Source organism: Protobothrops mucrosquamatus, unplaced genomic scaffold (assembly GCF_001527695.2).
Source record: "Protobothrops mucrosquamatus isolate PMUCROS unplaced genomic scaffold, P.Mucros_1.0 scaffold387, whole genome shotgun sequence".
Classification (NCBI taxonomy): Eukaryota; Metazoa; Chordata; class Lepidosauria; order Squamata; family Viperidae; genus Protobothrops; species Protobothrops mucrosquamatus.
Genome location: NW_015386719.1, coordinates 468,143 through 493,471, shown reverse-complemented (window position 1 = coordinate 493,471; position 25,329 = coordinate 468,143). Strand labels below are relative to the sequence as shown.

At 38.4% G+C, this 25,329-nt stretch overlaps 1 protein-coding gene across 1 annotated transcript in view; it reads right to left on the bottom strand.

Moving 5' to 3' along the window:
• MAPKBP1 (mitogen-activated protein kinase binding protein 1) overlaps positions 1-25,329 on the bottom strand; it is a 120,130-nt gene that overhangs the window by 44,202 nt on the left and 50,599 nt on the right. Inside the window, exons 3-8 of the mRNA XM_015815929.1 lie at positions 13,896-13,958; positions 12,968-13,025; positions 4,857-5,027; positions 2,275-2,412; positions 1,940-2,122; positions 129-289 (exon numbers count right to left, since the gene is read on the bottom strand). Coding sequence (XP_015671415.1) covers positions 129-289; positions 1,940-2,122; positions 2,275-2,412; positions 4,857-5,027; positions 12,968-13,025; positions 13,896-13,958 — 774 coding nt within the window. The remainder of the gene's footprint in view (positions 1-128; positions 290-1,939; positions 2,123-2,274; positions 2,413-4,856; positions 5,028-12,967; positions 13,026-13,895; positions 13,959-25,329) is intronic.

Here is a 25,329-nt window from a genome sequence, read left to right as displayed (position 1 = left end):
AAATTTATTGGCCACCCATCTTATATCTCAAGGTGACTCTGGGCGTCTTAGAATTGTATTTGCAAATGCAAGACAGAGAGCAAAGCTAAATTCTGACACAAGTTGCTTCTGGTCTCTACTTTTCCTACCTGGCTTCCGTAATGCTGGTGATATCCGTCCCTAGGAAGTGTGGTTTAGGGAGTGTGGTCACAAAGTGAAGATTTGAAGGATTAAAAATTCGAACAGTACCATCGGCACAGCCACAGAAGATGTAATCATGGTTCACGGAGATGCAGTTTGCCACAGTAGTCTGGGGACATAACATATCAGCATGAGCCACAACATAACACAAGGCATGAAAGAAAATAGTAGTTAAGAAAGAAGGAAAAAAACTGAAGCAAGATGAGATGGAATCACTAAATATAAGGGGGAAAAACTAAACTGGAAGTATTCTTCCATTAACTACAGAACTGTTTCTGTAGGAGAATTATTATTATAAGCTCCTATTTTCAATAATTAGACTAATATTTTTCACTCAACCTTGGCAACTTTAAGCTGCGTGGACTTCAACTCCCAGAATTCCACAGCTAGAATAAACAATCTGTGCCGCTCATTATCTATCCAAAACCGTATCAGCACTACACCAGAGTGAAATAACAGCCACTGCAGAGAAACTCAGCAATCTGATTAATGAACACTGAGCATGCTCAGTGAGAAAAGAATAGTGAGTAGAAGAAAAAAAAGATTTGAAATGGAGGGAGCATGGCTGAATGACCAGAACAGCAGCATTCAACAACAATAATACCAGCATACAGGGATTTGGATACTTCACTGAAAAAGATTTCCCTTGTATTAGAAATGGGAACTAACACTATGTAAAGCAACAGAACAAATAGATATAATTCCTGATGAAGACTCAATCTTATTCCAGCTTTTAAATTCTACTGCAGTGAGCACAATTGCAAAGAAAAAAAAAGACGACAAATGGGAGGGATGCTAGGGCAGTGGCATGTCGGAAACAAGAGACATTAGAACTTACTGTGAAGCTGTCTGTGTTCTAAGTAAAAGAGAGAAGGGTGTTTTCAGTGCCAAAAGGAAAAGAAGGAAAAGAGAGAGAGAGAGAAAGAGCATTCAGTTTGAAGAGTGAGCAAGGGCCTAGGAGCTGGGTTCCTTTATAAAAAAAGAAGAAAAGCCCTAAATCTTTGCATTTACCATTTTATGAGAAAGAAAAGATTTTCATAATGTCCTTCAACAATAACACATCATTCAGGATCTACTGGAAATTAAACATAGATCTAGGAAATACTTAAGTCTATGGAAAATCAATTTACATGACAGTTATCCTATATAAGTGGGCTTCAACCAATCAGTCTTTTTCCATCTTGGTTATGCAATTGAAGCAAAGTACAAATGCATGGCTGAATGGATACAAGCACAACTGAATACGTCTAAAATAGCTTGTGCTTGTATTAGGAATGGGCTGTAAGATTGGTTGTTTTCTAAGAAAGTAGGTACCCTCTGATGCCATGTTTGCCAGCAATTTTGAGACTATTTTTGGCCTGAGTGAAACTCTGGAAGATTTACAAAACTACAGTTACAGTTAAAATATATCAAGCAGAGAATAAGAATGCAATTTAAAAGCACACGTATAAGAAAGCTGGTGAATTTTTTTCTAGAGAACTTTTCTCCTAATGAAATACACTTCAAATACTCAAATCTAGTTAGCAGAAAACACTTGGAGAGAGAGAGATTGCCTCTCTTATACAGTAGATTATATGACTCATACCTAGCTACTTAATTTAAATATCTTTTTTTTTCATACAGAAGGTACCAGATATCATCCCATCCAGACATCAATTCCTACATTTTCAAAATCCCGCATTAGGAAAAAAGTTGGCAGAACTGAAAGATCTTCTCACCTCTGATATGAACAGATAACCAAGTTCAACAGGCCACTTACCCTCAATTCTACCCACTTGTCCAATAGCCTCTTGTCATTGAATTCACACAGCAGACCAGAGGAAGTGATACAAAACGTGCTGTCTGCTTTTTTACCCCTGCCGCATGCCACATCTGTAAAAAAATTGTTCCTCAGTTCTCCGAGCAAACCAGAACGCCCAAGCAAGGGGACTGTAGCATTCACCTGGCATGAAAGAACAACATGTCAAGACTGTTTTGCTTTGGGAAACTGGAATGGTTTAATTAACACTTTGTGGAAATACTCGTAAATCTGACTTAATTATCTTAGTTACAAATATCTCCCCTTCTTTCAACAGCATCAACAATGCCCTTTACCTTAGAGGTTTTGCTATCAGCCAGGTACCAAAATTTGATGTGCCGGTTTCCAGCTGTAACAAAATAGCTGCAATCCTCAGAGAATGAAACTGCTGTCACTTTGCTTGAGACTTTATTGGCTGCCACAACAATGTTTTTCTGCAAAAAAAGACAGTTGAGCAGGTCAGATGTTCCGCTAATTAAATCTATTTGTCTGATTTATGCACAAGATCTCTGGGAATACACAGCAATACATCCCAGAGTGTCTACATGAAAATGCTACAGCCTTCAACAGATCAAGTGACAAAAGTGAGTTTTGTATTATTCAGGGCACACTATCAGCTCATTTGCAGTAGTCTTGGCTTTTAACATTAACATTTAGTTTTAAAGACTCTATGCTCAATTTTATATATATTTGCACATGGACAAATGGACACATTTGTATTCTGTTACAAAGACAGAACCTTCTGGACAAACATTTAGAAGAAAGTTGCAGTGTTTTGCTGAGACAAACAATATTTGTAGCCATTTGGCACTAGGGATTAAGTTTGAAATATGAGCTAGAAAATATTGTACAAAAATATTGCTTACTATTGAGCTATTGCTACCATTGGTGTGAGCAAAATAAAGAGGGATAGTTCACAGAATCAGAATCAGAGCAAAGACTGATGCAACAACAGGGGAAATCTTCATGGACAGAAAAAAGCCTGCAATTACCTCCCTCATGATCACATGAGTTAGGACACAAGAGCTCCATGGGAATTCCCAATGGTGAGGTAATTTCTGTAGACTCCCTCCCAATGATCCAAGGAGCTATGAAGCAGGAATCTTGGCCTTCCATTGGTTAGGCATCTGCATTGATAGTAACCTTAAATTCTGCAGAGGTAAGGTAACATGACTCCACATAGTCTCTTGCTACCCCAGATGAAAGAAAAATCTAAATATGATTTTACATAGATATACTAGGAGTTGCATTCTATTATCAGAAATCTGGAGGTGAATTTACCCCTGACTCACTCAGGTCAGAAAAAAATCTTTTGACACCACTTAATAAACATGCACAGATAAAAAGCAGTGAAACAATTTATGACTAACAGCCCAATGTGCTGAAGAAAGATTATACAAGAATGAACAAATCCAGACTTAGCAATGACAGCTTACCACACTTAACTTCAACAACAAAAAATTGCCCAACATTAATTTGGCATATAAAAATCATTGCCATTTTAGTCCCTTAAGATAACCTTGTTTATTGTCCTGAATTCTCATATATAATTAGATAAACTGAACACATTTCGGTTATACCAGGAAATATATTAAGCATACAATTTACTCCTGATCAAACCAGCTACTCTCTCTGTAGAAACCACTTTTGCTATCAACAGTATCAATAACGGAAGGCTTTGTTTCTGGTCAACACAAAAAATAATCCAATGTTTTGAAGAGGCCTTAAAAAAAAAACCCCAAATCTTTGCTCCTTGAAGAGACATCTACTTGTGTGCCACTTATTTTTAGAGAAGAAACCAAATAAAACTCAGAATATATTTACCAGTTCTTTAAAACAAAATATAGGATAACTTTTTGCATTGAGAGTGAATGTCGAATTTAAAAGAAACATCAGACAAAGCCATAACATGAGGGTTTTTTTTGTCTTAGTTTGTTCTGTGAACCTAGTCAAATAAGGTTAACACAATTAAACATGTTTAAAATAAACCATGACTTGGTACAATGTGTGGACTCCGCCAACCTAAGAAGAGAGAGACAGTGGTTCCCAAACATGCAGAAGGCCCAGGATTCAATCCTCTGACATCTTCAACTCTAAAAATCAGTATCCATCACTGCAGACCAGGACAGGATGAGATGGCAAAATGGCCTGACCCAGCATTAGGCAGTTTCCTGTCTTCCTATCTAATGAAAAGGATGCTGTGATCTTTCACTGCGTGAGCCTTAGCACAAACCAAGAAGTGGAAGTCTGAGGGAATCTTCCTAGCTAGACTACTATGCCATTTCAAGAACATTTATTCTACATACTAATAATCAAAGTAATGAAATATTTCTCTATGTGTTTTGAAGGCTAGAGGGGAGTCATTAAATTAACCTAATTTCTGTCACACTGAAATATAGCATATACCTCTAATACAATCATTTCATTTCAGTTATTGCAACATAGAGATACCATGGCTGCAGCTTACTGCTTTATCAGACATCTTCTGTGAGGTGAGCACCGCTTTCTGAGCTGAAGACTAAATTCCCAAAAGGAGGGAGGGCCTACAGGCATGATGAAATTGCATATCATTGACTTTTAAATTCAATTAAAATAATGAAAAATAATCAGAATGGTTGCACTCCACATTTTAAATTACATTCTTCTATTTGATTGCAAATTTAGAAAGGGCTCTGGTCCACGTGCTATCTATCTTCAAGAATTCATGCAATTCTTGGAGCTCAGACTGTGTATCCTTGTTGTATATAGCAAGAACAAACTCAAACTAGGAGACAGAAACTCAGAGTAGATTCTATGTGAGGAAACAGCTATTCTGAATGCGTATCATAGTGCAACTTATGATCAAATAATGACTACAAAGAATCTTGTTATAATTTACCTTCCATGACCAAACATTGACTATCATGTCATGCTGATAACCCACTGAGACAATGTACTTGGAGCTCGGTGAGAAGGCCACACATGCCACTCCATACTTATGCTCTTGAAGCTCAGCCATCTGGGTCCGCTCAGCAACATCCCATATACGGACTGCAGGCATATGCCCGCTCTGTAAGCAGAAAGAGAATCTGCCGTTACAATATAGTCACTTACATGCACTTTTATTCAAGCGTGGAAGACAGGCCAAAAGAGGCAGGTTTTGTTTATAAATCACTTTTATTTTGGGATCAACTTGCAACACTAGAATCTAGTTTGCATTTTGATGGCTTCATATATCATTACAGGTAGTCCTCGACTTATGACCATTCATTCAGTAGCCCAGGACCATCCCGACCCCCGAAGGCAACCCACATTCTGCATAAGACTGCAGCCTGGATTGCATGATTGGCTTGCTTAATGACAGCTTAAGGACAGTAATTCTGGACTCAATTTGTGGTTGTAAGTCGAGGACTACCTGTAGTCAAAAGAAACCATCCTAAATAATCTGGAAAAGGATCCATTCTTCATTGTCCACATTATACAACAGGTTGCAAAAAGAGGGCAGCAGGTACACTGTTTTATTTCATACAGGACTTCCAGATCAGGTGGGTAGAAACATAGGCATAGTCTCCTTAATTCTCAGGCATCCCTTATGTCTACACATACATGTGATTCCACTCACATGTAGGTGAACTTAGACAGTCTTTTGCAGCTAGACTAGACAATGTATAGAGAAAGTATGAAGAAAAGAATTTGCTTCATCCATTTGGAAAAGGAAGAGGATGAAACCGTTAAATTAAAAGTAAAGCTAGCTTTGTTCTCTGATTTCTCTTCCAGACAGGCAAAGCAAGAATTCACATGTCATGCAACACTTGCCCAACCAAAATACCATCAACTTACTTGCCACATCTTCTCATGGGCAGCCTTATGGTTTGGTACTGGCATGTTAACACAACCATATGTTGATTCATTTTGGTTGAAGACTTGAATCTTTAATCTAAAATTCTAATCATGTTTTCTCAGTAACCATAAGGCTGGAAAGGTACAAATTTGAACTCAGATGAGACCACATAATGCTCCTGGATGAGCACAGAAACCTGATGGGGATGTTTTAAAGACCAAAAACAACTTTGCATGAAGCAACAATAAAAAAACATTTACAAAAGAGCAGAGTTAATCCTGAAGACAATTCTTCAGACAATCTCCTTTCACAGCATAACTAAAATGGAAATATGGGTTAGCAGCAAACTGATCAGCAGAATAGGAAGCAGGAAAACCTTCAAACCTCCAGGAGATTTTCCTGAAAAATCTTAAAATGGGTAAACTGGTGCAGGATGAAAGAAAATCCTATTCCATGAGCAGCCTTACTTTTATCTGACTTTAGATTTTATGTAGAGAATTATATATAAAAAATAAATTATATGTTCAATAAGGAATTTTGGAGAACTTTATTTTTACTTTTGTTAATTTGAATACGGACTAGGAAGAGTATTTACTATTAAAATAAGTGCTTCATCTTTTGTGCAGGTCTTAAGAATGCTGTTGAGTTACAGGTGTGTGTGTGTGTGTGTGTGTGTGTGTGTGTGTGTGTGTGAGAGAGAGAGAGAGAGAGAGAGAGAGAGAGAGAGAGAGAGAGTGCTCTGATATTTTCTGCTATCTGTAATCACATGGCATTGGCTGAATTGAAGACTCATTTCCAGTTCACCTGCAGTATACCCTCAACCACAAGAAAGCTAGTCTTTTGCAGTGCTTTGACACACTGTGAAACAAGAAGAAACAAGATGAAACAAGTTCCTCACTGGGGGAAACTCTCATTTTCCAAGTTTTGGCTTCCCTAACAGTTCTTCCACAGATAAAACTGGCTCAATACCTTCACAATTCAACCATCAAAGTTTTTTGTTCTTCTGGTAAAACACATGCAGCAATCGATTGCGAGGTTAGTGTCCATGTTTCACCGGCATATGTTAAAGCAGGTAGCACACACTGATCGAAAACTTTTCTCTTCAGGCAAAGGGGGACGATGTTCTTGAATATTATGCTTAGTTGGCTGAATGCCTGCCAACCACATTTAATAAGCCAAGTGTGTAGACACAACAAAAATGCCCATTTGTTTAGAATTCTAATACTGCATACCTGGCATCATACCCTAGCTTCTGCAATTCACAGCAACCTACTTCTCATGTTTTGAGCAGCATAATTCTTTTTATCAGACATAAATTTGAAATATCTTCCGTATCTCATCACTTACTTAATCTTGTCTAAGCTGCTGAAAAGTGCCACTGGCCCACCATCTTCTGAGTCGGTCGTAAAGGCTATTACAAATATTTAAATTTGTTTCTAAAAATATACAATACCCAAGTTCACACACTAATACCTGACTAACATGCTTTTCCACATCTCCTTTGGTGACATAAGACAACAGCAACAAAAAGGAATATTAATTCTTGCATGTTTGGCAAAGAACAACTGAACAGTCAGACTATGAGCCAGCAGTGTGCTGCAGCTGCCAAAAAGGCCAACACAGTGCTAGGCTGCATTAACAGAGGGATAGAATCAAGATCACGTGAAGTGTTAATACCACTTTACAATGCCTTGGTAAGGCCACACTTGGAATACTGCATCCAGTTTTGGTCATCGCGATGTAAAAAAGATGTTGGGACTCTAGAAAGAGTACAGAGAAGAGCAACAAAGATGATTAGGGGACTGGAGGCTAAAGCATATAAGGAACGGTTGCTGGAATTGGGTATGTCTAGTTTAATGAAGAGAAGGACGAGGGGGGACATGATAGCATTGTTCCAATATCTCAGGGGTTGCCACAAAGAAGAGGGAGTCAAGCTATTTTCCAAGGCGCCTGAAGGCAGGACTTCTTCGTTGCCCACCTTTGATTAGTTCCTCTCTTCGTTGGATCTTGATTCCTCTTTGAAGGACTGTCAATCTTGTTAATTGGTCACCTTGTTGGACGGAGGTCTTCGCCACTTACGAGGTTGTGACCTCCAAAAATTCTTCTCTGTGGACAGCCATTTGTCCAAAATGGTATAGGGTTTCCTGCCTGAGCAGGGGGTTAGACTAGATGACCTCCAAGGTCCCTTCCAACTTTACTATTACTATTACTATTACTATTATTATTATTATTATTACTACTACTACTACTACTATTTGTGAATACCAGAATTTCAGATGTTTTTCTTTAAAATTCTGTCTATGGGAAATCTAGGTGTTTGAGGCATACATAACCCTATATTTTCATGCATTCAGATTAATGAACTGGTAATGGTTAAAGGAAGATGAAAGGAGACATCAAAGGTTGTGTGGCTGTGAATAAAAATGTGGAAGAGGGAGAGTAAAAGAAGGCTCCCAATAGATTTCCAGGTTAGCTTAAAATGTTGATTGTCTTTAATGCCCTGTGTGATCTAGCATTTAGGTATCTGCAGGACTATAGTCTCCTAGTATCTGCCTCACTAATAAAATCCAGCAGAATGGGCTTGAGAGCCAGTGTGACATAGTGGTTAAAGCACCAAAGCTAGAAACTGGGAAACCCTGAGTTCTAGTCCTGGGTTATGCACAAAGCCAGCTGGGTGACTTTAGGCCAGTCACTCTCTCTTAGCCCTAGGAGGCAGGCAAGGGAAAACCGACTTCTGAAATTCTACTAAGAAGACTGCGGGGACCCATCAAGGAGTCTCCAGCAGTCAACACTGACTGCAAGGTCACCCAAAAGGCTTGCTCTGTTTCACTCAAGGGCTGCCATCTTCACCGCTATCACACAGGCAATTTTTCTCAGTAGTTGTTTCTCATCTATAAAATAATATTCTGCCAGATATCCAAATAGCACCTGGCTTTTGCAAAATCCATCAAATCATGGCTCTTTCATCAGGTCTTGGAGTCTAGAATGGTATTTGTCATTTCTAGTAACAGATGTTGACTTTTGCTCAGTGGTTGTTAAAAGGATTAGATCCCCAGAGCTGAATTCTGCCATATATCATTTTTATATAAATCACGGTTGCTGCTATTTTACTGAAATGTACACTGCATGTTTTTTAGCCCAGTTTACAAGACCCAGTCGAAGTTAGCTCTAATTGAAGAATTGGGTAAGCTCAACAGAAATACATTTATAAATAAAAATGGACACCATCTAGAAAATAAAATCTCCATTTGAAAAGTACATCTCTGGAAATGGTTTAATGTATCTATTTTCACTGGTGTGTTAACTGATGTTTTTTTTTCTCGCATCATCAATCTGCTGAACATCTAATTCTCACACTGCTGTCTCATAACTATGTATATTTACCCATGTAGTATGGGTGTAATATTATCATTTATTGTTCTTCGTATCTTCTTTACTCCCTTCTCTTATTGGGATGATGATGATGATGATGATGATGATGATGATGATGATGATGATGATGATGATGATGATGATGATTCTGTTGCTTTGTATGTACATTGAAAGCTTCTGTACCAGAGACAAATTCCTTGTGTGTCTAATCACACTTGACCAAATAAAGTATTCTGTTCTGTTGTCCTGTCCTGTCCTGTCCTATTCTCCCACAATCTCTAAAGTCATGTTTAGAGATTCTTGTAATGGATAGCTTATAATATTCACATTTTTAGTCTGAGGTGGGAAATATATTTAAGGAAAATACTGTAGATATATAAGATTAAGTTGGAGCAAGATGAATACTTATCTAACAGGGTTCAATGAGAAAAGAAAAACACATATCTCACACTACAAAACTATCCTGAAGAATTAATACTAGCAGAAGCAAAGTCAACATTATAGGCAATCACTGCATGAGAGTGAAAAGCGGAGAATTGTTGTCCTTACTTTAAGGAAGAGGAGGAAGCGATGGAGGCATTGGATTCTACAACCAACACCATGTAAGACCCCAGCTGCCCAAGCATGAAATGTCGGTGTTAACATTTATCCAATCCCTTGCCATTTAAAGTTACAGGAATTCCTCTTCCTTACAGAGTGAACTATTCCAGCCTTCTGCCGTTGATTACTATATTGCCACTAAGCTTTTTTTTTTAAGGATAATGGATTGCTGTTATTGCAATGTTTATGAGGCATAGTCAAACAGAGCTAACAGATAGCTCCACTGATTTAAAGTTTGGAAAATGTTCTGAAGAGAAAAAGCTTCAAAAGTCCAAAAGAAGATGAGCAGTCTGTTGCTTCAAAAGTCATGGGAGGCTAGAGGCTGAGCAGCCATCTGTCAAAGATACAGTTATTGCATTCCCACTTTGTAAATCCTGCATTAAGCAGGGGCTGACCTCAAAGGGCCTTTCCAACTTAGGATTTTATATCCTGTGGCAAAATGTTCTGAGCATCAGATTCCCATGGAATAGGAGAAGCTCCTGCCTTGCTCTTAAGCGATTGAGGATATGTTGCTGCCCATTCTCAAATCTAACATTTTAAATCCTGCACAATCATTCTTATGTTGACCCAGTTACAAGTTTGCAGGTCATGTGACTAGCATTGACATTCTACAGTTCATTGCTTGAGTTGGTGGGAGTGGGGTGGAATCACCCCTTGAATTCAATAACTGCAGTCCAAAGCATTCAAGATAATGAAGGGATTGTGTACACAGTCTATTAGTAAATCAGCTTCTTTGGACCCACATGGCAGGCATCCAACATGGACAACAAGAGGCTGTCAACATTTTTGTGGGCTTCAAGCAAGCATTAATTCAATCTTCATAAAACACACAATGGTAGCATTGTATGTATATCTGGTCTCCATTAAAAACTGAATACTGTCTTTTACTAGCTTCGTACATTTTTTTAAAATGTAAACTTTTTGCCAGCAATTAAACCCAGCCCTGCCAAATCTACAAGTATCAGCATCTTTGTCACTATATTCAATTTTTTCCCCCAAAGACTTTTCCTCATAAAAAGTGTAAATAAGACTATGCGGTACACATTGGTTTCTTTGTACCCCAAAGTGTACCATCCAAAGCAGAAACCAACACCACCCTTTCATTTCCTACAGAAAATTAAGGGGGACACATTAGGATTTGCTTTGAAAGAGGTGCTTCAGAGAACATGGGAGTGCAACACAAAACTGGTCTCCAGTTCATTAAATTTTCTAAATCAAATATACTGCCTTCAAATGGTTTTCACCTTACAAATCCATCTCTTTGGCTTCCCTGCTCTAAATGTTCTCTCCTTAACAGCTCTAATTGCAAAACAATCCCAAATGAGCAACTAGTTCATTATGGTTTCCTCTCTACTTCTCCAGCCACTTAAATCAATGTATCCACAGATTAAGTATTTTCCTTCTATTTAATAAAACAAGACATTATTAAAATATTTTAGTAATTATGTATTTGCAATTTGAGCAACTCTTCTTACCCTCCACTGAGACTGAATCTTCTTTAGGTACCCACAATAACATATTTTTTACCTTTGTTCACAAGCCTTGCATTGGAGACTCCATGAATTATCAACAGAATGTGACCATTGTACAAGAAGCCCATGTTCACCATTAACCATAGACCCTGGTGACACATTTACAGATGAAATCTAGCACAGATAGACTGGAATGTACGAGGGCAATTCAGAATTAAACCTCTGTTTGGTTATCAATGACAGACGCTCACAGATACAGAACTTTTATTATACACATTAGAAAACTACATTACATTACTTTTCGACATAATCTCCATTCAAATTGAGACACTTGTCATAACATCTTACAAGGTTTGAAATTCCTTAGTAGTAGTTTCTCGGCACCAAATCTGGGCTATGGGGGGTGATCAAAAACATTCCAATGGAACTGCTTCAAAAGTTCTTGGGTGTGTCTAGCGGTGTGTGGGCGAGCATTATCGTGAACCAACACCACACCGGATGTCAGCATGCCCCAACGCTTGTTATGGATGGCTCGTCTGAGTTTTCATAACATTTCATAGCAGACTTCTAAACTGATGGTCGAACCACACTCCATGAACTTCATTAGCAGTATTCCTTTGGCATCTTCACATTTGGTGGGATTTTCTATGGCACCACTTCCTGTGTGATGTTGGTTCACAATAATGCTCACCTGCCCACCGCTAGATGCACCCAAGAACTTTTGAAGCAGTTCTGTTGGGATTTGATCCCTTCCCGACAACAGTGATTTGGTGGCACTGATTTGGGGGCCTCAAAAACATCCTGGTGATATTGGGAGAAAAATAATTATTTTTCAAAGTGCAAAATTTTCCTGTTCTTGAAGATTTAAAAAGAAATCAGTTCATTTGATAGATTAAATCAGGTCCAGCTCTTGATGGCTCTCCTAATAACTGCTTCCATTTGAAACTTTGTGCAGCCATAGCACTACTGAAGCTATCAGCACTGCTCTTCCCAAGCAAGTTATTTCAAGTATATAGGTTTTTCCAATAGTGAGTCTGTTGAGTAGCTGCCTAGATCCCATGCCCTCAAAATGATGCCTCCATCAGTTAAGCTTGTTCAAGAACGAGGCTCAAATTGAGGTGGAAGGGTAGGCAGCAATTGGCCACAACCATCATTCTTTACCTTAGATCAATGGAAAAGGGGAAGCTGGCAGTCATCTACACCTTCCTGTGGTCCCAAGTAGCAGTAGACGCTGGTGTAGAGAATATAACTAGGAATTCTGGTCTTTCAAGGTAGATGGGCAACAGCAAGCTTAGACCTGGATCCCAGATCCTTTTTTTCTGCCACCCTAAGCAAGGAGCTATATTTTTGTTGTATCATGACTCTCTCCATAGTCCAGGTCATGAGGAAGACTTTTAGGTCATTCTGGCCTTACTTGATTATTGAAATAAGATAAGATAACCTTTATTGTCATTTTTTACTATGAGCACACTGGCCCACATTAAAAATGAAATTCTGTTGCCTGCTCTCAAAGAAAGTATATATCTACCCATACATATACATAACACAGATATACCCAAGCTATACACACACACATACACACACACACATTACACACAAACACATTACACACACACACACACACAAACATTAATCACTGTCCATTTTGAATATATAGAGGAAAGAAAGAAATATGACGGAATGTTTGAATTTCTGGCACATGAGAGCCATGTGACCATAACTTACCTCTCCAGTAACCAGGTATTTTCCATCGGGAGAAAAAGCAAGGGCCGTAATAGTCTTCCTGTAGAAAAGAATAAATCCTACTGTGAAAGACTACAAAATCACTACAATATTGGCATTTTCAACTCAGTAAAATTAAGATAAGGCCATGCAGTTTCAGTGATGTTCCTGTTCCTTGCACTATGAAGGAAAGTTTTACAAGAGCCAAACACTACATCCTTATTTGCCTAGGTGTTGAAGCGAATAGCCTGTTGTATAAATATTTGTCTGTTAAAGCTTTTGAACCTCAGACCATTCATTCACTGAATTTTTAAGCTGCTCGAGTCCAGAATGACTCTAAACAGTATGGGAGAAAATATAGGAAAGCGGAACAAAATGGACATCTGTGTGAAACTGATGGTTGCTTTAGCACACTTTTTCAACAGAGATTTATTCAGATGTTACATCAGGGCAAGAGTCGTTTACGGAAAAAAGGCTTCAACAGCTCAGGCCTCCACAGCATTTCACAAAAAGGAGAAACACAACACTTCAGTGTACAACAGTTCACTCTGTAAATGCTTTACTGCATTAAGCACCTGAACTGCAGAATAATCTTACGTTATTTTAATTCGCCGAAGTTAAGAAATCAGCTATTTAACCACAATTTTGTTCCCCACAATTATCATCTCCGTGAACTTGATTTCTGGCATTCATAATGTATGTATACCCTGGAGTTCAACATAAAGGAAATTCTGCATTTCATTTCAGTAATAAATTTCCAAAGACTAAAAAAGAAATTCTGTGATACCAGATTAAACTATTCCATTATAAGCTATAAAGGTGAGACACAGTTCTTAATTAGGAAGAATTCATTGAATGCTACAGCTGGATAAATCCTCAACATTTACAATATAAACATGTTAGTAACTGAGAACTATGTGTTTTCACTTACCTGGAGCTGTTTAGAATATGATGCTGCTTGTTTTTCCTGGGGTTAAACAGCACAACAACACACCTACAGAACAAGAATTGCAAAAGTTGAAAAAAAGACCATGCGTAGAGCCTGCAATTTGGGTTATTGAATATTGTTATTTCCTTCTGCAGAAACTGAAAGGTCACCTCTGTATCCTTAAGAAAGTAACTCTTCTGACAGGATTTAAATATGGATGTTTCATGGGATGGAAGTCTTATTTTATGTAACTATGAGTTAACAGAAGTGATAATCTGCCAATATTTTCCTGTAACTAGGAAAGTCATGGCTCAAAAGTCACATGGGCAGTATGAAACAGGTTTAAATGTTGGCAGCCATGAATAATTGTAATAGTGTTCTAAATAATTGAAAGATACTGTAGCTCTCCCACATTAATCTTGAATAGTCTCTTCATGCATTCTGAAATAGTACTATGAGGCATGGCTCTTTTGAATAGGTAAAATTTCTAAAGTTGCCCTGTGTTTCCTCTACATAAGAGATAAAGGTTAGCAAGGAGGTAATGAAGTAAATCTAGTTTTTCCATCAAAATTGCAGCCCAAATTGTGGTATCAGAAAATCTAAACTTATTACAAAAACTACCATCAAGTCTCAGTCACATTTTAAATGAAAATGCATTTTATTGAAATTGCTCATGGCAACCCTGCAGTTACACCCATAATATACTTGCAATCTGTTGTCTTATTTAATTAGTGTAGATAATGTATTTGCAGACAATTATCAGCTTTTCATGAAGTTTTACACTCTGAAAAATAAACTTGTACAGAAACTTTGAGTAAATTGCATGTTCTCTCCAATATTGTCAATACTTCTTTCAGAAAAGCAGAAGTGCAATCTAAAAATGAAAAACATTAAGGGACAGCAGCGATCTTTGATCTGGTTTGGAAGTTCCTCCAGTATATTACAAAGGAATACATGACCAGATGTATAGTTTTTTTCTAAAAACTATCCCATTAAGGGAAAACAAGCTAATTTCTATCAAAAAATATTCTAGCATATCCATTACAGTAACATGACTCAACCTTCATCCTTCCACAGTCGATAAAATGAGGATCCAAATTGTTGGGGGCAATATGCCCACTGTGTAAACTGCTTAGAGCGGGCTGTAAAGCACTATGAAGCGATATGTAAGTCTAAGTGCTATTGCTATGTAGAACAGTGCTTTTCAAACTTGTCAACTTAGGACATGTGGACTTCAACTCCCAGAATTCCCCAGCCAGAAATTCTGGGACTTGAAGTCCATACATCCTGTCACATTTGAAAACTTCTGATGTAGAATAATACAGAAACAGAGGCAGTTGTGGACACTCAAAATATTGAAACTGACTCTCAGTTGAGTATTAGGACCATGGCATCTGCAACACCTAGGCAAACCCACCAAATAAAAATATAGATTTAAAATGAAAACATACAAATTGTGAAACAGACGAGTTTCAGTCTTCCCACGTGAGCTTTTGTGACACTTCAAGCAAGGCCATATAAAATATCTGCATTCTCATGCAAGAACTCTATCTAGCGTCCAGGTAAAGTATTCATTTATTCTGAAGTACAGGCACCATCATGTGAAGATACATAAACAGACTTCAGTCAATCTGTTTTTGTCTGCTCACACAGTTATTTGTTCAGCATTTTCTTGTCTTTCCCTAGGTTTTTAAACAGTCTTTATGTTTATAAATTATACTTGTAGAAAGGGAGCACAGATGTGAGTCTGACATAAAAAATGGTGAATCAGTATTGTAAAAATATTATTTTGCTGTAAGCCAGTGAAAGAGGTTCTCCTTAAGATACATATTGGGAATGTCACAATCTAGTTTCTATTATGGGCTCATTGTAGAATGATGTGTATCTGTATACAACCTTAATATGTTGAGTAACAGTCACAAGAAGATTCTAGCCTTTCAATAGCTTCTATATGAAAGTTAGGAAAGGATAAGAATAGGGCAGCATAAACTCTTTCAAATCACATATAGTTAAAATAAGTGGAACTCAAAAAAGTTGCATTTCCGTACTTAAAGCTAAATTTAGGAACAAAGCAGCAAAGAAATCAGACGTCAAAATCACAATTACACTGAATCTGACTCATCCTCCACCACAGCAATTCTAACAAACCGCTTCCTTCCAGCCTTATCTCCATGACAGATTTTCTTCTCCCCTTCTCATTGATTTTCCCCAAACTTGTGGTCTTACTGGCATTCCTTTTACTCCAGTTCAATCCTCCCTCTCTAGCTCACTTTATTTAATTTAGTTTGACAGTTTCCTTGCCTTAAGCACTATTGCATTGACCTTGGCCCTACTGAAGCCATTTGTTTTTCTATGAATCTTTTCACTAGAATCTTGTAGCAAAGCAGGAACAGTCAAACTGAAAGAACCTGACCTAGCAAAGGCAAGAGCAAGGAGACCATATAATAATAGTTTCTTCTGCTTCAGTAGTTTGAGACCCTTTTTCCTGGCTTGATTTTCAACCAAGAATGACAGACAAAAATATAACAAACTGCCATGAAAGAGCTGTATCAAGCAGCTGTTACTATTTGAGAAGTATTGCAAGAATAAGAGGCTGGCTGACCTTGCCTGGGCACTCTCTTCTTCTGAAACAGGGTATCAACCATCACAAATATTATCACACGGAACTCCAAAATGTGATGTTGCATTTCCTCATTCTAAATAGTGTGCAATTTGGGAACTGTCCTAGACTCACAGCTACTACTCAAACAGCAGATGATAGCTGTGGCGAGGAGGGCCTTTGCATGGGTCCATCATGAATGCCAATTGTGTCCTTTTCTCAACTGGGGGGGGGCTTCAAATGGTCACTCATGCCCTAGTGACCTCATGTCTGCACTATTTAAATCAGTACAGGGGACCCTACATGAGATTGCCCTTGAAACCATGACAGCCTAATCTGTCATGCCCCTACTCTCTGGAACAGTATCCTGTGGAGATAATTATATTTAGCTCCATTCCTATACCTGGGGATAGGGGATTTGTGAAGAATCTGTTAATTTATTTTTCATTCATGTTATCTATATGGCTTTGTCTGGGCAGTCATGTTTCTTTAAATAATGTGTTCTTTTAAAAACTGTACACTGCCCAAAGTCTTTTTGCAATTGGGTGGCCTCAAAATCCAATAGGTAGGTAGGCAGGCAGAAAGACACATCTGCAACTCTCTTCTTAAGGCTGCAAAAGCTTTGAATGAACCCTAACCCTAATTCCAATTTAGGTAATCCTAAATAGATTACATAATGTCCAACATATCTAGCTTATGCAGGTTTGTTTCCATACATGAAGAAATGCATAAATATACTCTGCCTGCTGCCTCTCACCATTATAGAATAAAGCATGGTAGAATTCAAGCTGCTATTAGTAAGATCAAACAATCTGCTAAAAGAAAAAGTTACCTGGTATGCATAAAACCTATACCAGTGGATTACATTTTCTTTGCTTGCACATTTCCTGTTACTCAGCCCTTCGGTTACTGCCAGCATGCCAGCAAACACAATTAATAGCTGGCATTTAAAAACACTTAAGAAAATTCAGGGATTCATAGCATATGGCTGAATGGCACTTCCTCAATGAAATCAGTGAAACAAGCTCTATTTGTTAGATGAATGATAATGGAAAGGAAGCGAGCAGGAAATAACTGGGGATGTCACAAGATAAGAATAAAAGGCACAAATGCTTTATTGCCTGTAATGGACATTCCCATCTTATCAAGAAAGATGGGAAATCCTTCAATCTAACATAGTGAACACTTGTGGAGGGATAACAGGACTAAGAAACTTCAAAGAAAATAGAAAAAAAGTCAAGCAGAGAGAATGGAAAACTCAAGGAAGGTGACTCTAAGGCCCATGTCTGCAAAGAAGAGATCTTGCTTCTGTTTTTAATTCCAGGATATCACTCTTGATGGTTTATCTAGACTTCTGGAAGAAAAACAGTACAGGTAGTCCTCGACCTATGACTGCAATTGAATCTTCAATTTTGATTGTAAGTCCTGACAGTCATAAAGCAGGTCACCTGATTTTACAAACTTTTTTCTTGGTTTCAGGTGCACATGGCATTCAGGTTTTTCCCAAAACTAAAAAAAAACCAAAAAAAACCAGAACCCACCTTTCCTTAATTCTTACATAACCTTTTTTACCTATTAACATATTTGTACTCACTAGACACAAGATAGCTCCTCGGGATACCGAATTCTGCCCAGGTAAGCAAAAGAAGAAGACAGGCAATTGCTTGCTGAGGCAAAATACTTCTAACTTTATAAGGAAACTCAACATCTTTGTGTATTCTAAGTATCTGGAAAAACTTAAGCAAGGCAAAAATGCATTACAACTGTTGCTTCTCTTGAAATCAACGGATATATATAAGATTATTTTTTTTTAATGTTAACATTCATATTCTGAAATATTTCACTAATGCCTTATTACACAGAATATGCCATTCATTAACTATTTTTATTAAGATTTGATGACTAAGTCACATGGCTCTCTTTACAGTACATATCACAAAGCTTATAAGCCATCATGGCTCACAAAATAGACTAGGCCCAAACCAAAAAAACTCTTCAATTTTGGCCTGCTGAACCCAGAAAGATTGGAGCTCCCTCTGCCCCGACTTCCATAATGTCAATATTTATCCAAAGTAGATTAAAGGAATACTTAATAGGGTTTTAAAGAAATCCAGTATTTCAGAAGCTATGAAATAACATTTCAAAGAGTTTTTCTAGGAATATTATAACTGAACACATCTTTAACCTCTGTTTCTCAAACTCTCCTCCTCCTCTGAAGTTTATTCAGTCCTTGAGCATCCTATAGCTAGTCTTAATTCACAATTGTCCATGTATTTGTGAAATACCATAGTCAAACCCTGCTATTGTTTTATGAATTGGGATTTATGGATTGAGATACTCATTCCAGCAGTGGAATTTTAACATAGTCTCTCTAACATACACTTCAAATAATACAAGGAAACAGGCCAAATAATAGAACAGTTACGGTACTTGAGCAGCTTTCCTTCCAAATCATGTTAGGATGAGAAAACCATTAAGAACGTAGCCATGCACTTCTCAAAAAACAATCCCATATTTGACCAGTGATGGGCTTTTGTCAAGGGGCAAATCCATCAATCCAGTGATTGTTGAAAGATAAGAATATCAACCTAGCGGCAGGCCACATTCTTTGCAGGTGAAAGGATCCAGGTTCTGCCTATGGCAATTTTCATTAAGAAGATTTCATAACTGATGCTGCCAAAAAAAATTCCCAGAACCTTAGAAAAATGTCAATCGGAAGAGACAATCTATTGAGCCAAAGCCACTGGCTTGTAACAACTATGTACTTTTCTGGTACATATGGCTTGCTTTAGAATGGTGTATCTTTTACCAAACACATATATGTGAGTGTACACACTCACTGTTTTTATTTCTTCCAAACTGAACATCACTCTTGTAGCCTTCTCTCCAGCAATATAATAGCCAATGTTCAATGAGATCATTTCTTGAGAGATGTCAATCACTTTTTTAAATTAAGGAATAGGCAGACAGGCAATCCCAAAAGCCATATTTTAAATAAAGCATATATGTTAAGGAATTATTTTAAGAAAGAGGTTTAAAATCACATTATTAAATTACCTAGAATAAGCTCAGTAAATGAACAGATGTTATGGGAAGATCTCTGAAGACATTTCCATGACATTCTAATCACCAAATAACACTGTTTTTCATTGAATAACACAAAGCAGGAAAGCTACATTGGGAAACAGTGGCTTGTTTTATACAACCATCACTTCTCCTGCTTTGTAAGTAAACTTCCTTTTCCCATTCAAAGGAAGCAGAAGCAAAAGGATTTCAACTCCAGTTTGCTGTCAATAGATCTATTTTATTTGGAATTGGTCGGAGGCCATTCTTTTTCTTTGCTATAGTCCAGATTAGAACACTGGCAGTGTGTGATGCTTTCCTTGGGTGCAGAGTAAGATGTTATTCCAATTCCTGCATTCTTCCATGAATGAAAGGGCTTCTATTGCCTCTGATTTATTTGGGAGAGGTAGAATCACAGAAGAAAGAGAACAAAAAACTCATTGAAAAAAGTAATCATATAAAAATTAAATGCAATCTCTTTACCAAAATTCAGAATCCAAAAAAGTCAATACTTGCTTTTAAAGATCTTTTAACCATACAACAGACCTCAGACAAGATCTGTATCTCAGAAGAGCAACAATAGTGATAAAAGATTAGGAACTACTTTGGAAGTATAGGCAATGTGAAAAGAATATCACAATTGCACATTACATCAATAGTAAAGATTTTTCTTAAATCCATTCCACAAATCCAGTTATCCCACTCTGATTCTCATCCTTAACAAGCTGAAATAAAATGTCTTAAGCTGTTGTTGTCTGCCTGGAACTGCAAAAGTAGAGGAAATATTAGACACTGGGCATGCCAGCAATTATTAGCTAGTAAGCTTCAGTTTAGTGGGTCACCTGTTGTGCATTGCGTTTCCTCCTCTCTTAGAAAAACAAACTGCATTATGTTACTTTGTCATATTTTAATCTTGGAAATATGCAGTTATTACCTAGAGTCTTAATTGATAGGGATAATCCAAAAATATTGCAATAAATAAAAAAATAAATGTGACATTACAAAAAGAGCAAGTCATATTTGTTGTACCTTTCTCAAATTCCAGGGAAATCAATGCAAACCAAAATTCCCCGCACTAAAAGTAATGAGTCAGTGCAGTGGAATAATGTTTTGAGTCATGTATTGTTTTAAGACACATCCATTTTGCAGAGATACTGTAGTGTAGCAAATTGTACTTGTTCGTTTTTCGATAAATGTGCCACCTTTCCATCAAGTATTCAAGGTAATGTACTTGACAATCCCTCTTATTTTGTCCCACCTCCACTATACTCTAAACTAAAATTCAATACAAGGTATTTACACGTTAACCAACATTCCTTTTTCCAAAAGAGATGGATTTATTTGCTTTGATACAAAATAATAACTATCCAGTAATGGGCAGAAAAAGCTGGTTTTATGCACTGCAGACATAAAAATAATAAATGACTTCAAAATACACCATTTTAAGGTTTAACCAGGGATCTTTAACTTCAAAAACTGTATGCAATTTTATTTCTTGTTAATCTAAACAATGTGACAAAGGTATCCACTTCAAATTAACTGCCCTAATCTTTTTTTTTAAATATTTTCAGTATTACTGAAAAAATCTTTTGAACGCTTGTTATTATTATCACTTTATTTTATACATATGGTCCTTGGTTGTAATGGCTATTCATTCAGTGATCATTCACGCTTACAGCAACAGCCATTGAGCAAGTGGCTCTCTGGACCTCTCCAGCCATCACAGCAACCCTACAGGGATGTGGCTGCAATCTGGGCACTTGGGCACTTGACCACTGGCTTGGATTTCTGACCAGCGCAGCATCCCTCATTCAGGTGATCTTGGTTTGTGACTTTCCTGATGGCTTCCCATGAGCAAAGTCAATGGGGAACCTAGCAGGAAGTCAAAGATTGTGGGCACCTGAGGTCCTCATTTAATGACCAGTGAGGATTTGCTTAACAATGGCAACCAGGGACTTCCACCACTAAGCAGCACAGTCACATGATCTCACACTTTATGATCGCATTGTTTAATGACAGAAATCCCAGTCGCAATTACCATCATTAAACTAAAGCTACCTGTGCGTTGTCATTTTAGCCTAAGAAGCTTTAAATAATCCCAAATGCTGCCTATTTCTAATTGCCTTTTAAAATATTTCCTTTCCTTTGAGCCAAAGCTGGACAACATATTCCCAGCTATTTAAAAAATACTTCACGAGAAAGACAGTCACAATTTAGTGTCTCTGCTTGAAGCTGATTCCCTTCAAGCTACCCACTTTATGACCCTCTCAGGCACAGGCAGGCCACAGCAACAGCGTTTTGCTTAAGTTAGAAGATCAGAAGAAGAATAACTATATTGTCACTTTGAATGTACACTAATCGGCATACATTAAAATGAAATTTCATTGCATACAGCTCTCAAAGGATCACCACCTCCGATATACACTACATAAATATGACAAAAATAAATAAATAAATAAATACAGAATTATGCATATATCCATATATATCATATGACATGGAGAAACAACAGTCTAGTTTCAGCTGTGTAAGTGGCCCGCACACATTTAGTGACACCCAATCTTCGTAGGGATAGCACTTTCTTAAGATTGAAAAGCCTTTATGAGAACATGCTGTGCACAGCATATAATTTGGCTAAGAGGTCGTTTTTTTCCATTTATCCATTTAGTTATTTATGTGCCAGAAAAGAAAATGAAGAGAGGAGACTCTGGAGTGAGAAACATGCAGTTTCAAAGGGAATTTGTGAATACAGGAAGGAAGGAAGGAAGGAAGGAAGGAAGGAAGGAAGGAAGGAGGGAGGGAGGGAGGGAGGGAGGGAGGAAGAGAGAAAGAAAGAAAGAAAGAAAGAAAGAAAGAAAGGAAGGAAGGAAGGAAGGAAGGAAGAAAGAAAGAAAGAAAGAAAGAAAGAAAGAAAGAAAGAAAGAAAGAAAGAAAGAAAGAAAGAAAGAAAGAAAGAAAAAACTTGTCATTCAACATTTGATATGATTTATTCTTTATTATAGTAGATATTTAAATATGTGCTGAGCAGAATTTTTGGCTGGAGAAATACTGAGTAATATCTGCTCCCACATCCTACCACTTAGTTTGTCTGTGACATAGATGACTGTCATTTTCCATGAAACTTGGCTCAGAAATGACAAGCAAAATATCTCCTAAGTTTAGAAAAAGCAGATTCTGAAAATCTATGACTCAGGAGTACAGGGCTCCTCAAGTTCATGAGGTTTAAACCAAACAATCAAATCAAAGGAATAACCAGGGTGATGATAAGAGTTAGAAGGAAAAGATTATTGACATTCTGCAACTCAACTCAGCAAGTTTGCCGTTCATGCTGGCAACATTAGTTTAAGAGGGGAAGATCTCATACTTTCAAAATCCAATGGTACCCAATAATGATAAACTGCTTTTGGGTTGCACCCAACAGGCACCAAGAGGCTGGACAACTTACAGTGAAGGCTAAAGTCCAATGGTACATGTGACAGAGATTCATTTGTATCCTTCTGTAGGAAGATGGAAGTTTAGTCTAGGTTTTGAGCTAAATAACACTGCAATGATGTACAGTGATATAAGAAAGGGTTGCAGAAGCATATCCCAGGTGTTGCAGATAGGCTCTGAGATGTTTTTCCTCCAACAGAGTCACTTCTGGTATCAAAACAAAGGTGAAGAGAGGCTTGGATAGGTCTATAGAAATGCATACATACACACAACCCTTCCTTTAATAACACAGGCAGATTAGCATTTAAACACCCAGATCTTTCACTGACCATAACATCACAGAAGAGAGTCTTCATAGACATATAACTTCAGTGAAAACAAAACTGTGCAGAAATACAGTATTAACATTTTTCTTTTGAACTACAGGAACACTGCCAATATAAGCCTCCTAGATATTCTCATCAATACATTTGTTTTATGGCTTATAAGGGACTGCCTGGTGCAGCAATTCAGGTATTGTATTGGAAAAGAAAAATCTAAATACATCTTTGGGCAACTTATTCTCTCTTAGTCCAACCTACAAGTACCTTGTGAGGGAAATAAGAGAATGAAATGCTACATTAGCAGTATTGACCTGAATGAATAGTGGAATATAAGCCTAATCAAATAAATAAACCACAAGGTATAATTGCTGTAGGGTTCATATCATCATCATGTTCTCTGTATCTCTGCCTCTCCCAGATCTTTTGGACTGTATTCACCCACTTCCCAGCCAACATGACCAAAACTCTCATCCAACAGATCTGGAAGACGCCCAACTGGGGGAAGCTAATCTTAATAGTCTGAATCATTATATCAGGTTGCAATGCTGGGCACAACATAACATCTACTTGGCGCTGAGAAGCAAGGGCAGATTCTTTTAATGATAATGCCTGCAGGTTCTCTCAAGAGGGTAAAGAGCACTAGGAATCTCTCTTACACAAGGTACTACAATTGTGCTATTTTCTTTAAAGCTTTCCTCTGGGTCAATATCAAGTGTTTCACCAGGCTCAGCAACTAGATTGCATTTCTCTCTCCCCCTAACACAGGGATGTCAAACTCAATTTCACTGAGGGCCACATCAGCATTGCGGTTGCCCTCAGGAGGCCGGGTGGGTGTGGCCAGGGTGGGTGTGGCCTACTGGGTGGGTGTGGATGGAGTGGGTGTGGCCTACTGGGTGGGTATGGCCAGCTCTACATCGTTCGCATCAAGGGTGCCTGTGGGGGCGTGGGCAGGAGTGGGATAGATCTGAGGGTCTCTGGCAGAAGGGAGTGGGACCAGGGCAAGTGCCAAGGCATGGTCCACTGGAGAAGCCTCACTGTTTCTCTCAGGCCATGCAGGGGGGGGGCTTATGGAGCTAAGACTGAATGCGTTTCAACATAGATGGCCACCACAAAATTGTACATTGGCTCCCGGCTGGCCTAGGCCAGGGCCAAGGCAGAGGGGGCCGTTCCCTCACTGTTTCCAGGATGGCTTCACGGGCCACATGAAACCACTTCGCGGGCCGCATCCAGCCCCCGGGCCTTATGTTTGACATGTCTGCCCTAACACAATGTCCCCTATCAAGATGCTACCACACTTTCTTCTGGATTCAGAGCTCTGGGCCTTTTAAATCAGGCTGACCTCTAGATCTGTACCGGTTCCTGAATTTATTTATTATTTATTTATTATTTTAATTTCTATACCGCCCTTCTCCCGCAGGACTCAGGGCGGTGCACAGCATATTAAAACAGATACACATATCAATAAAAATAAAAACCCCTCTAAAACCAAATTAAAACCAAATATTCGAAGCTGTGTTCCAATTAAAATTATACTTAAAATCATCCCTAAATAAAATCCTCCTTAGGTCAGGCCCGCTTGCTGGAAAAGCCATGTCTTGAGGGCGCGGCAGAAAGTAAGGAGATCCGGAATCATCTGGATCTCGGGGGGTAGTTCGTTCCAGAGGGTGGGGGCACCCACAGAGAAGGCCCTCCCCCTGGGGGGTCGCCAGCCGACACTGTTTGGCCGACGGCACCCTGAGGAGACCCACTCTGTGAGAGCGTACCGGTCTATGGGAGGAAATCTGAGGCAGAAGGCGGTCTCGGAGGTAACCAGGTCCGATACCATGGAGCGTTTTAAAGGTGGTAACTAACACCTTAAAACGCACTCGGAAGATCACTGGTAACCAGTGCAGCTCGCGCAGGAGCGATGTTACATGGGAGCGACGAGTCCCTCCCAACACCGCCCGCGCGGCCGCATTCTGGACCAGTTGAAGTCTCCGGGTGCTCCTCAAAGGGAGCCCCATGTAGAGGGCATTGCAGT